Here is a 12,588-nt window from a genome sequence, read left to right as displayed (position 1 = left end):
TTAGGTTTGGACATTATCTTTGAAAAAATGGCTATCCAGTTTTCCCAGCACCAGTTATTAAAAAGTCATTGCCGGTCCCAGTGACCTAAGATGCCGCCTTTATCATACGCTACTTGTCCATGTGGCTCTCGGTCTATTTCTGTGATTTCTGCTCTAGCCGCTGCTCTGCCGTGTATTCCCAGGGCAACAGCACCCGGTTGTGAGCACAGCAACCTCAAAGCATGTTGCCGTGTTCAGAAGGGGTAGTTCCCCCCCAATCTCTACCCCTGCTCGATCGTTTTCTGCGTTTTCCTAGCTATTTTTGAATGCTTGTTTTCCCAAGCTTTAGCGAAGTTAATTTATTAACATAAACCACTGAATTTTCACATCAACTTGCTAAGTGTTCCCTAAACTTCCTATTACCGTAACATTTAATTTCTTTATTGATTAATGAGCCCGTTCACCTTTTCATCGGGTCACTGAATGGGCACATCTGACCTGCGAGGCCGCCTCCCTCCTGGAGTCACCACCGTCTTTCCTCCCCATCCGGGCCCGCCCCTCAAAGAGTAAGAAACCTGGCCCCTCGGCTCCTCCCCACCCGCTCCGGGGACAAAGAGCTTTCGCTGACGGCGCCGGCTCCAGGCTGGCACAGCGACCAGGCTGCGGCACCTCGAGCCGAAACCAGCAGCGCGACTCGCTGCGCTGGATTCCCGCGACGAAGCGCGGAGACGGGGAGAGGAAGGGGTTTGGCCAAAGGGAACACAATCCACTTCCTCCGGCCGGTAGGGCCGCCTCCGCCCACCCGGCCCGCACGTCCGCTGCGCGCGGACCGAGGGGGCGGGTCCGCAGACCCCGCCCGCAAGCCCCGCCCCGCCCCGGGGCCCCCGCCTTGGCACGCAGCCCCACCCCCGCGGACCCTGCACCTGGCGCAGAGCTCCGTGCCTGCCCCGTGGGCCCACACCCCGCCTGGTCCCGAGGACGCTGCACCTGGCGCACAGCCCCGCGCCTGCCCCGTGGGCCCACACCCTCCCTCATCCTGAGGACCGTGCACCTGGCGCAGAGTCCCGCGCCTGCCCCGTGGGCCCACACCCTCCCTCATCCCGAGGACCGTGCACCTGGCGCACGGCCCCGCGCCTGCCCCGTGGACCCACACCCTCCCTCATCCCGAGGACCGTGCACCTGGCGCAGAGTCCCGCGCCTGCCCCGTGGGCCCACACCCCGCCTGGTCCCGAGGACGCTGCACCTGGCGCAGAGCCCCGCGCCTGCCCCGTGGGCCCACACCCCGCCTGGTCCCGAGGACGCTGCACCTGGCGCACGGCCCCGCGCCTACCCCGTAGGCCCACACCCCGCCTGGTCCCGAGGACGCTGTACCTGGCGCACGGCCCCGCGCCTGCCCCGTGGGCCCACACCCTCCCTCATCCCGAGGACCCTGCACCTGGCGCAGAGCCACGCGCCTGCCCCGTGGGCCCACACCCCGCCTGGTCCCGAGGACGCTGCACCTGGCGCACGGCCCCGCGCTGCCCCGTGGACCCACACCCTCCCTCATCCCGAGGACCCTGCACCTGGCGCAGAGCCCCGCGCCTGCCCCGTGGGCCCACACCCCGCCTGGTCCCGAGGACGCTGCACCTGGTGCACGCCCCCGCGCCTGCCCCGTGGGCCCACACCCCGCCTGGTCCCGAGGACGCTGCACCTGGCGCACGGCCCCGCGCCTGCCCCGTGGGCCCACACCCCGCCTGGTCCCGAGGACGCTGCACCTGGCGCACGGCCCCGCGCTGCCCCGTGGACCCACACCCTCCCTCATCCCGAGGACCCTGCACCTGGCGCACGCCCCCGCGCCTGCCCCGTGGGCCCACACCGCCTGGTCCCGAAAACGCTGCACCTGGCGCACGGCCCCGCGCTGCCCCGTGGGCCCACACCCTCCCTCGTCCCGAGGACCCTGCACCTGGCGCACGCCCCCGCGCCTGCCCCGTGGGCCCACACCCCGCCTGGTCCCGAGAACCGTGCACCTGGCGCACGGCCCCGCGCCTGCCCCGTGGACCCACACCCTCCCTCATCCCGAGGACCCTGCACCTGGCGCACGGTCCCGCGCCTGCCCCGTGGGCCCACTCCTCGCCTGGTCCCGAGGACGCTGCACCTGGCGCACGGCCCCGCGCCTGCCCCGAGGATCCACACCCTCCCCCGTCCCGAGGACCGCAGCCCCGCCCTCGAGGACCCCGCCCCGGCACGTAGGCCCGCCCCGGGGAACGCAGTCCCGCCCCCTCTCCCCCGCCACCGAGTGCACAATCCCTGGTACGCGGCCCCGCGCCCGCCCGTAGCCCCACACGCTGCCTCGTCCCGAGGACCAACCCCGCTCCTGGCACGCAGCCCCGCCCCCAAGGACCACGCCCCGGCGCGCAGCCCCGCCGCCGCGAGGACACCGCCCATGGCACGCGGCCCCGCACTCGCCCGTATCTCCACACGCTGCCCCGCCCCGCGACCCCGCCCCTGGCACGCAGTTCCGTGCGTGGCCCCGCCCTCTGTCACGCCCCGAGGACCCTGCCCCCAGCCCGACCCGTGGCACGCGGCCCCACCCCCAGCCCGCGGATCCGGGGACGGAGGCGGGGCCTGAGCCCGGGGTCGTGAGGGCGGGGTTGGTCCCGTGCAATGGCGGCGGCGGCTGCGCGCGGAGCCAAGCGGAGCCTGCGGGCCGAGCTGAAGCAGCGTTTGCAGGCTATGAGCGCCGAGGAGCGGCTACGCCAGTCTCGCCTCCTGACCGAGAAGGTGCAGGACCACGGGGACCACCTCCGCAGCGGCTTGCCGCCGGCCCTTGCTGGCGGAGCTGCGCAGGCGCGGTGTCTCGGCGCGCTCGTCCCCCGACGCGCGCACGTCCTGTCGGAGTCGGGGGCGAGGCGGGGCCGCCGTGGGCTCCGAGCCGGGGGAGCGGGGCTGGCGGCGGGAGGCCCGGTGGGAGAGGCGCGCCTTCCGCGAGCGATGAGGTAGCGGACCGCGAAGGCGAGCCCAGTGCCGTCAGTAGTCACTGGGGGACGCGGTGTTTCTCTGACGGGGGTCCCGCGGGGCAGGCGCGGGCCGGCCCGGGGGCTCCAGAGACGCGGCGGTTCCGTCCGGGGTCAACACGCCCGCTGCCCCCGCCGCACTGGCGGCCCCGGAATGGCGTCCCCGAGAGCGGGGCTCAGCAGCCCTCCTGCGCCGCGGCCGGTGGCGCCTCCAGTTCCGGGGCCCCCGGGGTCGTCCTCGCGCGGTGCGGGGCTCCTGCTGGTCCCGGGGTCGCTGGCCCGGCTGCTTCGGCCCTTCGGGGGAAGGCGGTGTGGGGCCGCAGCCCGGTGCTGGCGGGACCCTCGGCGCCTCCCGTCTGCTCGCTGCAGGTGCGCAGGGACGCCTTCCTGTCGGTCCTAAAGACGTTCAGTCTTACGGACGCGGTTCCTTCATAACTTGGAAATTTATCGGAAAAGGAAGGTGTGGTGAAGACATTAGCCTCGTGCCTTGTCTTGGCTCCCTAACTGCAGAGCGCGAGGGGGTAGTGCCCTGGCTTCAGTCCCCGCCCCACCTGCCCTTCCCACGCCTGTAGCGTGACACCTGCGTTGTCAAGTTTTGCAGTATTTATAGTCTTAGTTATAATGAGTCTGTTAAGCATTTTCTGTGGCTAATCACCAAGCTCGAAATTCAAGCTTGAATAGTATTCACTGGAGAGCCAGGTCGGAGGAAACGGCCACCGAGAGGTGTGTGGGCAGGAGAGAAACGTTTCAAGTGTCTATACCAGATACATTTTTTATGCTTTACAATTGCTCAAAATCATGATGTTTTGCTTCGTTCCTATTTGGAGTATAAATCTCTAATGTAACTGTATTTTTCAAGGAGTTTCTGATGGTCTTTATTTTTCCTTTATTGGCAAAGCAAAAACATGCCTTTTTCTCATCAATGGATTCTTGCTCATTTTGTTTCTTAAAATCACTTTCTTCCCAAAGCGCCCTGCACCTTGCGGTCTGGTCGCCTGCCAGCTGGTTGCCCACCACTGCCCCTGTCCCTTCCTCTCTGCTGCTGAGTTTGGGCTATTTTTTTAGTCCAGTGTCATCCTTTTGGGGCTTATTTCTTCTTTTTTTTTTCTTAATATTCCTTCTGGGTTTTTTTTTTCATCTTGAGTGTATCTCCAAATTGTTTTTTAAAGAAAGTATCTGAGGCAAACTTTTTAATACCTTTATATGTCCGAAAATGTGTTTTCCCTCATATGTGATCCATAGTTGGAATTTGAAGTTTGGCTTTGTTTTTCCTTGTTCTCATTAGCGCCTCCGACCTCCGTTCAGTCCAGGCTGGTGTTTCTATTATATCCCTGATTATTTTTTTTTCTGTGTGCCTTTCCTCAATTCCTGTTAATCAAATGGTAAAAACGCTTCGTTGATTTCCGATGTCTCTTAGCATTTTTTTCTCATTTTCCCCATTTATTTGCCTTTTTCCTCTACTTTAAGACTTCCTCCTGAATTGTTTTAATTTTGGTAGTCTTTTTTTTTTTTGAGAGGGCATCTCTCATATTTATTGATCAAATGGTTGTTAACAGTTAAGAACAATAAAATTCTGTACAGGGGACTCAATGCACAATCATTAATCCACCCCAAGCCTAATTCTCATCAGTCTCCGATCTTAAGCACAACAAACAAGTTCTTACATAGTGAACAAATTCTTACATGGTGAACAGGGCAAGGGCAGTCAACACAGAAACTTTCGGTTTTGATCACGCATTATGAACTATAAACAATCAGGTCAAATATGAATATTCGTTTGATTTTTATACTTGATTTATATGAATCCCACATTTCTCCCTTATTATGCTAGACAAGGGCAGCAAAACATCCACGGATGCAGAAGATTTCTCTCAAAACAGGAGGTGAGGTTCTAAGCCTCACCTCTGTTGATCCCCAATTTCTCACCTGATGGCCCCCCTGCGACTGTGCCTGTCTTAGGTTGTTTCTCCCATGAGGAATCTTATAATTTTGGTAGTCTTAATTTTAATTTCCATGTATTATTTCTTAGTTCTCTGGTTGCTTCCCAAAGCAGTCTGTTGTTTTGAGGATGCAACTATCTTCTTGAATTTGTCTAATAAAACTAATTAGATTTTAAAACAAAATTCCTATTCTCTGACTTATCTCACTTCCCCACTGGATCATTCCCCCTCACTTAAAAAAAAATCCTCTTTTGTGTTTTAACTTTCTAAATTGATGAATCTCTATTGTTTGTACATACTTACGAATGACAGTGCGGTAGGGACTGGGGGTCACCTTTGCCTTTTGCAGTCGCTTTGGGATGCCATGGGAGGAATGGACTGTGCCTGACCTACAGCCGTGTTCCCTGGGTGTTGTGACCTGCTGCTATTTGGTCTGTGAATACTGTCCCATCTAGTCTCTGTCTTACGGAAATTAGGCAAATCTCTGTTCTTTGGTTCTCAGTGTTTTAATGGTTTTCTTTTTTTATGCTTCTATGCTGTCATATAAAAGATTTAAAGGAAGATAAATGTGTGTGCACAAGAGTCTCACACTGAATGTTTATTACAGTTTATGCAGCTCTTGATTTTCCTATATTCGGCTTGAAATTTAGAGAACGAGACACTTAACTTTCTCTGCAAGGACTTGGGCGCCAAAAGCCTCAGATCTGGGTGTCACGTCTCTGTTTGCTTTGCCTATTTCAGGCCCTCTAGCAGCCTTGTAACTTCGCTGAAAGATGGAGTTAACTTCCTTCCTTGGCGCTAGTTTGCTGTCCTCTTTCTACTAATTTCAGTGTGTCCCTTTTTATTAGGAATAACTTGAATTTCTGCACCTGTGTTTTTCTGCCAGTCATATTTATGTCACTTTTGCAGTATTTTTTTTTTTTCTTAGCTCAGAGAGCAGGGAAGAACAGAAAAGAAGGGGAGAAAGGGGGAGCTAAGAGCTAACTGATGAGTCTGGGAGGTTGTGAGATTGTTCACTTTCTATGGCCAGCGAAGCTCAGCCCCATTCTGCCTGATGACTGGTTAGACTGATAGGAGACGTCCACCTTCTCACAGCGTGTTTTTAGAGGGGCTTTGCCTCTCCAAGATCCACCCACTTCCCATCTTTGTGAACATTTTAACATTCCTCTCAACAGAGTTGTAGGAAATAGGATGGAGGTGGGTAGAGCTAAGAGAATTATTACATGTCTTCTGGGAGCTTACAGACTGGTTAGAATAGGGCATTTAGGGCACATGAAGCATCTAGAGATCAACTGCCAATACACAGCTAAGTGTTAAGTTGTATATTAACTCTAAACGTAGCGAGGGTTCTGTAGAAGTCAGGAAAAGTTAGGGCTTAAGTTGGCTTAAATGTGTGGAATTTAGGAGGAGAGGAGCTTGCTGATGGAGGGAAGAAGCTTGGGGGAGCCACGGCTCAGAATCAAGATAAAGCAAAGACCAGGGAACGTGCGGGGCAGTGGAAGACTAGGGGGGTGGGCAGTGGAGGCCAGGCCTGGAATTCTCAGAACAGGTGTCAGGACGCCACAGTGACTTCTCAGTGCATTCTCACACGCCCTGGAGCACGTGGGCCAGAGGGTAAAGGGATCAGAGAAGTTACTGCTGGATTCAGAACCAAAAGTTAGGCTTCAGGATGTCATGCCGTCTGACCCGCTGCGTGCGTGTGCGTGTGTGTGTGTTTTATTCTTGGATAGTTAAGTTGAAAAAGGCCAGGAGAGAAGGGAGTTGAAATTGTCCAAGTGTTGAAATTGTTAAGGAGTCACTGGATTTTAAAAGTGTAATCTTGGAAAACCTAATTGTCATCATTTCCCATTTAGGTGATTGCCCACAGTCAGTATCAAAAGTCCAGGAGGGTTTCCATCTTTCTGAGCATGCAAGATGAAGTTGAGACGGAAGAGATAATCAAGGACATTTTCCGACAAGGCAAAACCTGCTTTATACCGCGGTACCAGTTCCAGAGCAATCACATGGATATGGTGAAATTAGCATCAGCTGCAGAAATTTCTTCACTTCCCAAAACATCGTGGAACATCGCTCAGCCTGGGGAAGATGAGGTTCGGGAGGAGGCCTTGTCGACAGGTGAGTCACAGTGTTAGGAGGCTGTCAGACCTTCAGGGAGCTAGACCTCGACCCACGTGTCATGTTTGGGTCAGTGGAGGTCGCTTTTCCTGTAGGGATGAAATTGTATTTCACTCATATTCCAAGACACCCACATGCCCCAACTTGGGTGAGATGCCCGCTGCAGGCTGCGAGGCACCAGCCGTCAAAGTTCCTACGGCGATGTTGCGTCTTCAGAGACTCTTGGCCTCACCTTGTGGGTCTAATTGTATGTGTTTCCTGAATGATTTCATCATTTCCCCTGGTTTCAGGTATGCTCTGTATGTTAATAATTAATATTATTGCTAATATGCATCTGTATACCCCGTCCAGAACTGCCGCCCTGGACCTCTCTGCTGGTGGTCACGCGGGCACCTCAGCTGCGCACGCGCCCCTCAGCCCTTACTGCCAGGGTGCCCTCTCAGTGTTTGACGCCCGCAGCCACCCAGTGAGCCGTGCCAGAGCATCCTTGACTCCTGACTTTCTCTCGCACCCCTCGTGTGGTCTGTTGCCGTGCTGGTGATTTTACTGAGTGTTTATTGAATCCGTCTGCCCTGTCCAGCCCCCCTGCTGCTGCGGGAGGACCCACCGGCTTCTCTTGTCCGGCCGTCACGGCCTCCTTCCTGCCCTTCCTCCCGTGTCCTGCACGCTCTCCTCCCTCTCAGCCAGGGTTTCTGGAACACCAGTCTGGCCGCTTCTCTCCCGTCCGAAGCGTTGCACTGGCCCCACTGTCCAGGGCTCAAGTGGGTGCCTGTAGCAAGGCTCCTCCTGACCTGGCGCTGCCCGTCCTTCTGTTTCCACGTCTTCCTTCTCCCCCCTTCTTGGCCTAAGTGCCCGTCGCTCCGAGTGTCTGTTTCCCAGCCCCACCGCCTTTCTACTGCTGGACCTTCACACCTACTCTTCCCCGACCAGCAGCCACTTGGGAGATTTAATTATTGTCAGGCAGGCGGAGCCGGAAACAAAACAGGCTATGGGTCTGTTTTGTAATACAGAATCTCAGACCCACCTCGGAGGGACGTATCTTTGACCAAGACTTAAATAGTTGCAAAGAAACCGCAGAGCAGCTTTATACAGTCCTCCCCCAATTTCTGCCCCTCCAGCACAGCGCTGTACCCTGTGACCAGGTGGACGGGGATCACGTTGAGGGCCAGTGGTAGTAGGGAGGTTATCTGCCTGGCCCCTGCAAGTTCCCCTGTATTGTCCAGCCCCTTAGACCCCGAAGGAACACTCGGGCCTCTCTCCTTCGTGTCCTGCATCAGTAGACCAGGTGAATGCCAACTTCATAAAACTTTAATATCTCAAGGGGAAGGGTTACAAGTATTTTAAGGCAGTGAGACAGTAGGCGAGCGTATCTTTTGGGGCAGTCCAGGCTAACATAAAGACAGGAACTGTCGGCTCTGACATTGCTCACAGTTGACGCACGTACCTCCCCAGGCACATCCCCTCATTTGCGGTTGGGCCCAGGACACCGTCCCGCCTCCGTTTGACTTCAGGTGCACATCCCCTCTGGGGCTGGCATTGTCTCCTTAACGTCCGTGCAGATTGACACCGCGTGAGCTCCTCTGTAGCCAGCCCGTCGCCTTTGCAGAGCAGCTCTGCCTCTCCTGGAGTGCATTCCTCAGGTGGAACGTAAAGGGGTCACGTGAACCCCTGTGCCTTTGTTCCAGCAGTGGGAAGAGGGAGGCAATACCATCTTTCCTCTTGATTCAGTCGCCCTTCGCGGTTAGGACGCAGTCCCAGTAAGTGAACAAAGTCACGTGTGTACGGGTTCCAGCGCGTCGTTTGGCACATAGGAGCTGTTCGTTAAATGCTGTTAACCGAGTTCAAGCAAGGAAGGCAGAATTATTCCTTGCATCGCCGCTCATTGCTGGCTTCCGAGCATGTACTTCCGTCAGGTGCTCTGTAAGATCGGGAAAGGGGAGGTCCTGGGCTTGAAGGGGCTCCCATGTTAGTTGGGAGGCAGAAGATGTGTACAGGTGGAATCAGCATCCGAACCTGCAGTGTATGTCAGATATAAATGCCAAATGAAAAGATACAGAATTAAGAATAGAGAAGTTCAGGGCCTGGCCCCGAATAGAAGTTCACCCTAAGACAGGCTCTTCGTTTCCTTCTCCCCTGTAGCGTTTACCCCTCCCGTATTTGTGGAACCGACTTTCTTCCCCCCATGAAATTTTCTCTGCAGATGCTTATAATCTGGGTTGCAAAGGGGTACAGACCACTTCTCTGTTCAGGCCTTTCCCTGTGTACCCCCTGAGCAGACCACGGTTCCCGCGAGCTGATTGCTGCCCAAAGCAGTGACATCGGGGAAAACAGATGCTCAGACCTCTGGCCTTCCTCTCCTCTGCCCCGGCCCTGGCTTCTCGCAGTGCACTTCCTCTGCCTCAGCCAAAGTGGTGTGCCGGACGGAGGACAGCAGTTTAACCTCAACTCTATTTTCCTGGGTTTATGGTTCACTGCTGATGCTTTTAGTCCATGTCTTCCTCATTCTTGATGGATGTATTTTTATTAATCTCTTGGTCAGATGGTGTATTCCTTTAAGTCGTTTTTTCCAGTATGATATATGGGGTGTTAATTTCAGAATGCTTTTATTTTTGAGGCTGTCTTTGTTCCCACCGGTGAATTCTTGAATGGGGACAGAATTGTTGGGTCACATCTTTTTTTTCCACTAAAAATTCTAGACCAGAGATTGGCAGACATTTTCTGTCAAGTCCAAACAGTAAACACTGAAGGCCTTGCAGGCCACTGGGTCTCTTCCCAGCGCCTCCTCTGTGCTGTTGTGATGTGAAGGCAGCCGTAGACATATGTTGATAGATGGGCATGGCAGGGCTCCAATAAAACTTTATTCACACAGACAGGCAGTGGGCCGGACTGACCCTGGGACTAATTTGTTGACTGTGTCCTAGACAGGTGATCCATTGTCCTGTGGCATTTAGCATTGTAGGTGAAAAGGCTTGTGTCACATCCGTTGTTTCCTTTGTAAGAAACTTGCTATTTTGTTGCTTGGCTTCTTTTAGGAATTTTCATCTTTGAAATTTACAGTTTCATATTTGTTAATTTTATGAACTTATAGGTACTTGTCTCTTTCATCCTAAAGTTTCATGTCTCTGTCAAGCTCCAGGGGACTCTCTGGTTACCTCTTTGTTCATCTCTGCTTTGCTGTTTCCTGTACTCGTTAGTACTGTCTTTCTGTTCCTTCTGCTGGGTCTCTAATCCATTTCTCTGATCTTTTTCTCCTTGGGTTCTCACCGCGGCGGTTCCCCACCTACTTGGCTCTTTCCTTGATGTGCGCCTCTCCTCATCTGTTCTGTTATTACTGTGCCATTGTTAACAATTTAAATTACCAACTCTTTTTATTTAAATCTCTAAGCAGTTGTTGCGGACCTCAGATTATTCCCTTTGTAATGACCGTGTTATCCAATTTCAAAGGTGTGGTGCATTCTTGTCTCCTTTTTTAAAGCTTTCTCCTGGAATATGTGAATAAAGTGAGATATTTGCACTGATTCTTAAAATAGGTCCTTCTCATTCTTGTTTTGGGAGTTACTATAATTTAATTTTAAAAATACTAATTAAATACTACCATAGACTTAGGGTACTTTCAGGGTTTTCTCTTTTAAATATGTGCAACACCCTGAAATGCTTTGTTTGCCGTGAGCCTGCTCCCCTTCCTTTTCTACGGTCTGTGGCACCCTCATGGCATAAGCACACGTGCCCCTGCACACTCTGGCTCCCAGACACAGGCCCCAAAGTTTGCACCACACATACTGCCAAATAGACGACGGCACACTCTGTTCTTACAGTTCTCATGAAAGGGCTACATTATTTTAAACATACCTAGAAATACTTCTTTCTCCAAACCCTTCAAGATACAAGTTACTGTATTTCACTTTGAATCTAAGAAGATTTTCTTCTATGAAGAAATTGTCTGCTACATACAGAAACATAGGACAGAGCTCCTTCAGTAATGACTCACTGTCGCATCATAAAATTATAAATGAATCTGTAGAAGACTGAGTTGTATGTACCGGTCTTGGATTGCTGATTGCTGAGGCAATCACACACATGCACACATGCATACGCATGCACACTGTCTCTCATGCACCTACACCAGAGCTTACAGTCTGATCCCAATAAATTGTAAATCGGTGCAGTAACTGAAAATACCCTTCCCACTTGAAGATTTTAGACCTAGAATTTTACATCTTTACTGCTGATTCTTGACCTCCATATTTAGAAACTTACACTTTTTAAATTAAACATTCATTAGAAAAAGTCTCTAGAATTTTCATTAGATATTTATGACCATTTCCCCACACTGTTCTAGTAACTCAGTGACTAAGGCATCTTTAATAAATATGGTTGGAAAACTTCTGTCGGTTTATAATTATGATCATTACATTTTTCTATTTCACTCTTCACTAGTGTACATTAATTTTTTTGAGAAATATTTCTCAATATGATAGCTATAACAAGCTAGAAGAAAAAAATTAGATTGTAAGAAAAATGAACAAAAGTGGTATATTTGTCATCAGCAGTGGGTTATGTTATTGATAACGTGGATTTATCTGCAAAAGGTTGCTACAGTGATTTCTTTAATTATGAATGCCTTCCCTAAAACAAACAAAGCATATCACAATATTTGGAAATCTGGACTGAACAATGAACTCTTGTGTGTTTTTTAACCCTAAGAAATGGTAAATACCACCATGAAAACACCTGCTATTCCATATGCCTGTGGCCTGAAAGAAGTCAGAATCAGGTAAATGAAAATCAGAAACTGATCAGTCATATCGGCTTTGCCCTTTTCCTTTCTAAAATGTCTTATTTGCTCGCTCATTTATGCAGCAGCTGTGGTCTGAGCGCCGCGAGGCATGGGCGCACTGAGCCCGCACGGCCCGGGGCCTGCTTGTGGGGTCACGTCTTCTGGCTCTCATGCACGGAGTGTGAGAGCTGTTTCTGGAGCTGCGATCCCAGTGGGGCCGCAGAGCGGGGCAGGGCTCTCCCGGGGGGCTGTGTACCAAGGCAGAGGCACTAGTGGGTCATCAGCTGCCCTTTGAGTGTCTGCTGACACCGAGCGTGTACTGGATGTTTTTATATCTATGACCTCGGTATTCATCGTGGCAGCAGTACTGTCCCAGTTCCACAGATGAGGAAAGTGAGTCTCAGCACTATTCATGCGCTGCAGTTATGAGGCAGAGCCAGGATTTCCTGCCAGGTCTGCTTTACCCGAAGGTGTGCCCTTCGTGGGGTGGCCCGGTGTCCCCCATGCTGCCATTATGGGCCGTGGCTGTGGACAGGAGGAGGCTCCTCAGTCTGTCAGTCAGCGTTAGCTGGCTGCACAGAAAACCCCAAAGTAACAGAAGTCCGGGGTGGTGGTAGTGGTCTGCAGTCGCCCCCCAGGCCCCAGCCTTGCTGCACGTGCTGTGTGGTCCAGCACAGCACCTCGAGCTGCCCTTTGAACCCCACATTCCGGACAGCCAGAGGAGGGGGGATGGGAAAAACAGCACCCTTCCCTGTACATCCCACTCTCTGGGACCTGGGCCTGG

At 53.0% G+C, this 12,588-nt stretch overlaps 1 protein-coding gene across 4 annotated transcripts in view; it reads left to right on the top strand.

Annotated features, from left to right (window-relative positions):
- Window positions 1–2,579: 2,579 nt before the first annotated feature.
- The window catches only part of MTHFS (methenyltetrahydrofolate synthetase), a 119,744-nt gene continuing 109,735 nt past the window's right edge, over window positions 2,580–12,588 (top strand). For 2 of the 4 annotated variants that reach the window (XR_012127203.1, XM_037013526.2), the window contains exons 1-3: window positions 2,583–2,739; window positions 6,766–7,027; window positions 11,732–11,801. Coding sequence is in view for 3 of the 4 variants with exons in the window: in XM_037013526.2 (XP_036869421.1) it covers window positions 2,623–2,739; window positions 6,766–7,027; window positions 11,732–11,801 (449 nt within the window). In the remaining variant the exon portion in view is untranslated. Of the gene's footprint in view, window positions 2,740–6,765; window positions 7,028–11,731; window positions 11,802–12,588 lie in introns of all 4 variants that reach the window. The other 2 variants (XM_037013523.2, XM_037013524.2) reach the window with 2 other exon arrangements.

The sequence above is a fragment of the Manis javanica genome, chromosome 18, assembly GCF_040802235.1.
Source record: "Manis javanica isolate MJ-LG chromosome 18, MJ_LKY, whole genome shotgun sequence".
In the NCBI taxonomy this organism is placed as follows: Eukaryota; Metazoa; Chordata; class Mammalia; order Pholidota; family Manidae; genus Manis; species Manis javanica.
Note: the sequence above shows the minus strand (reverse complement) of the source record. Positions and strands in the feature narration are given on the sequence as shown.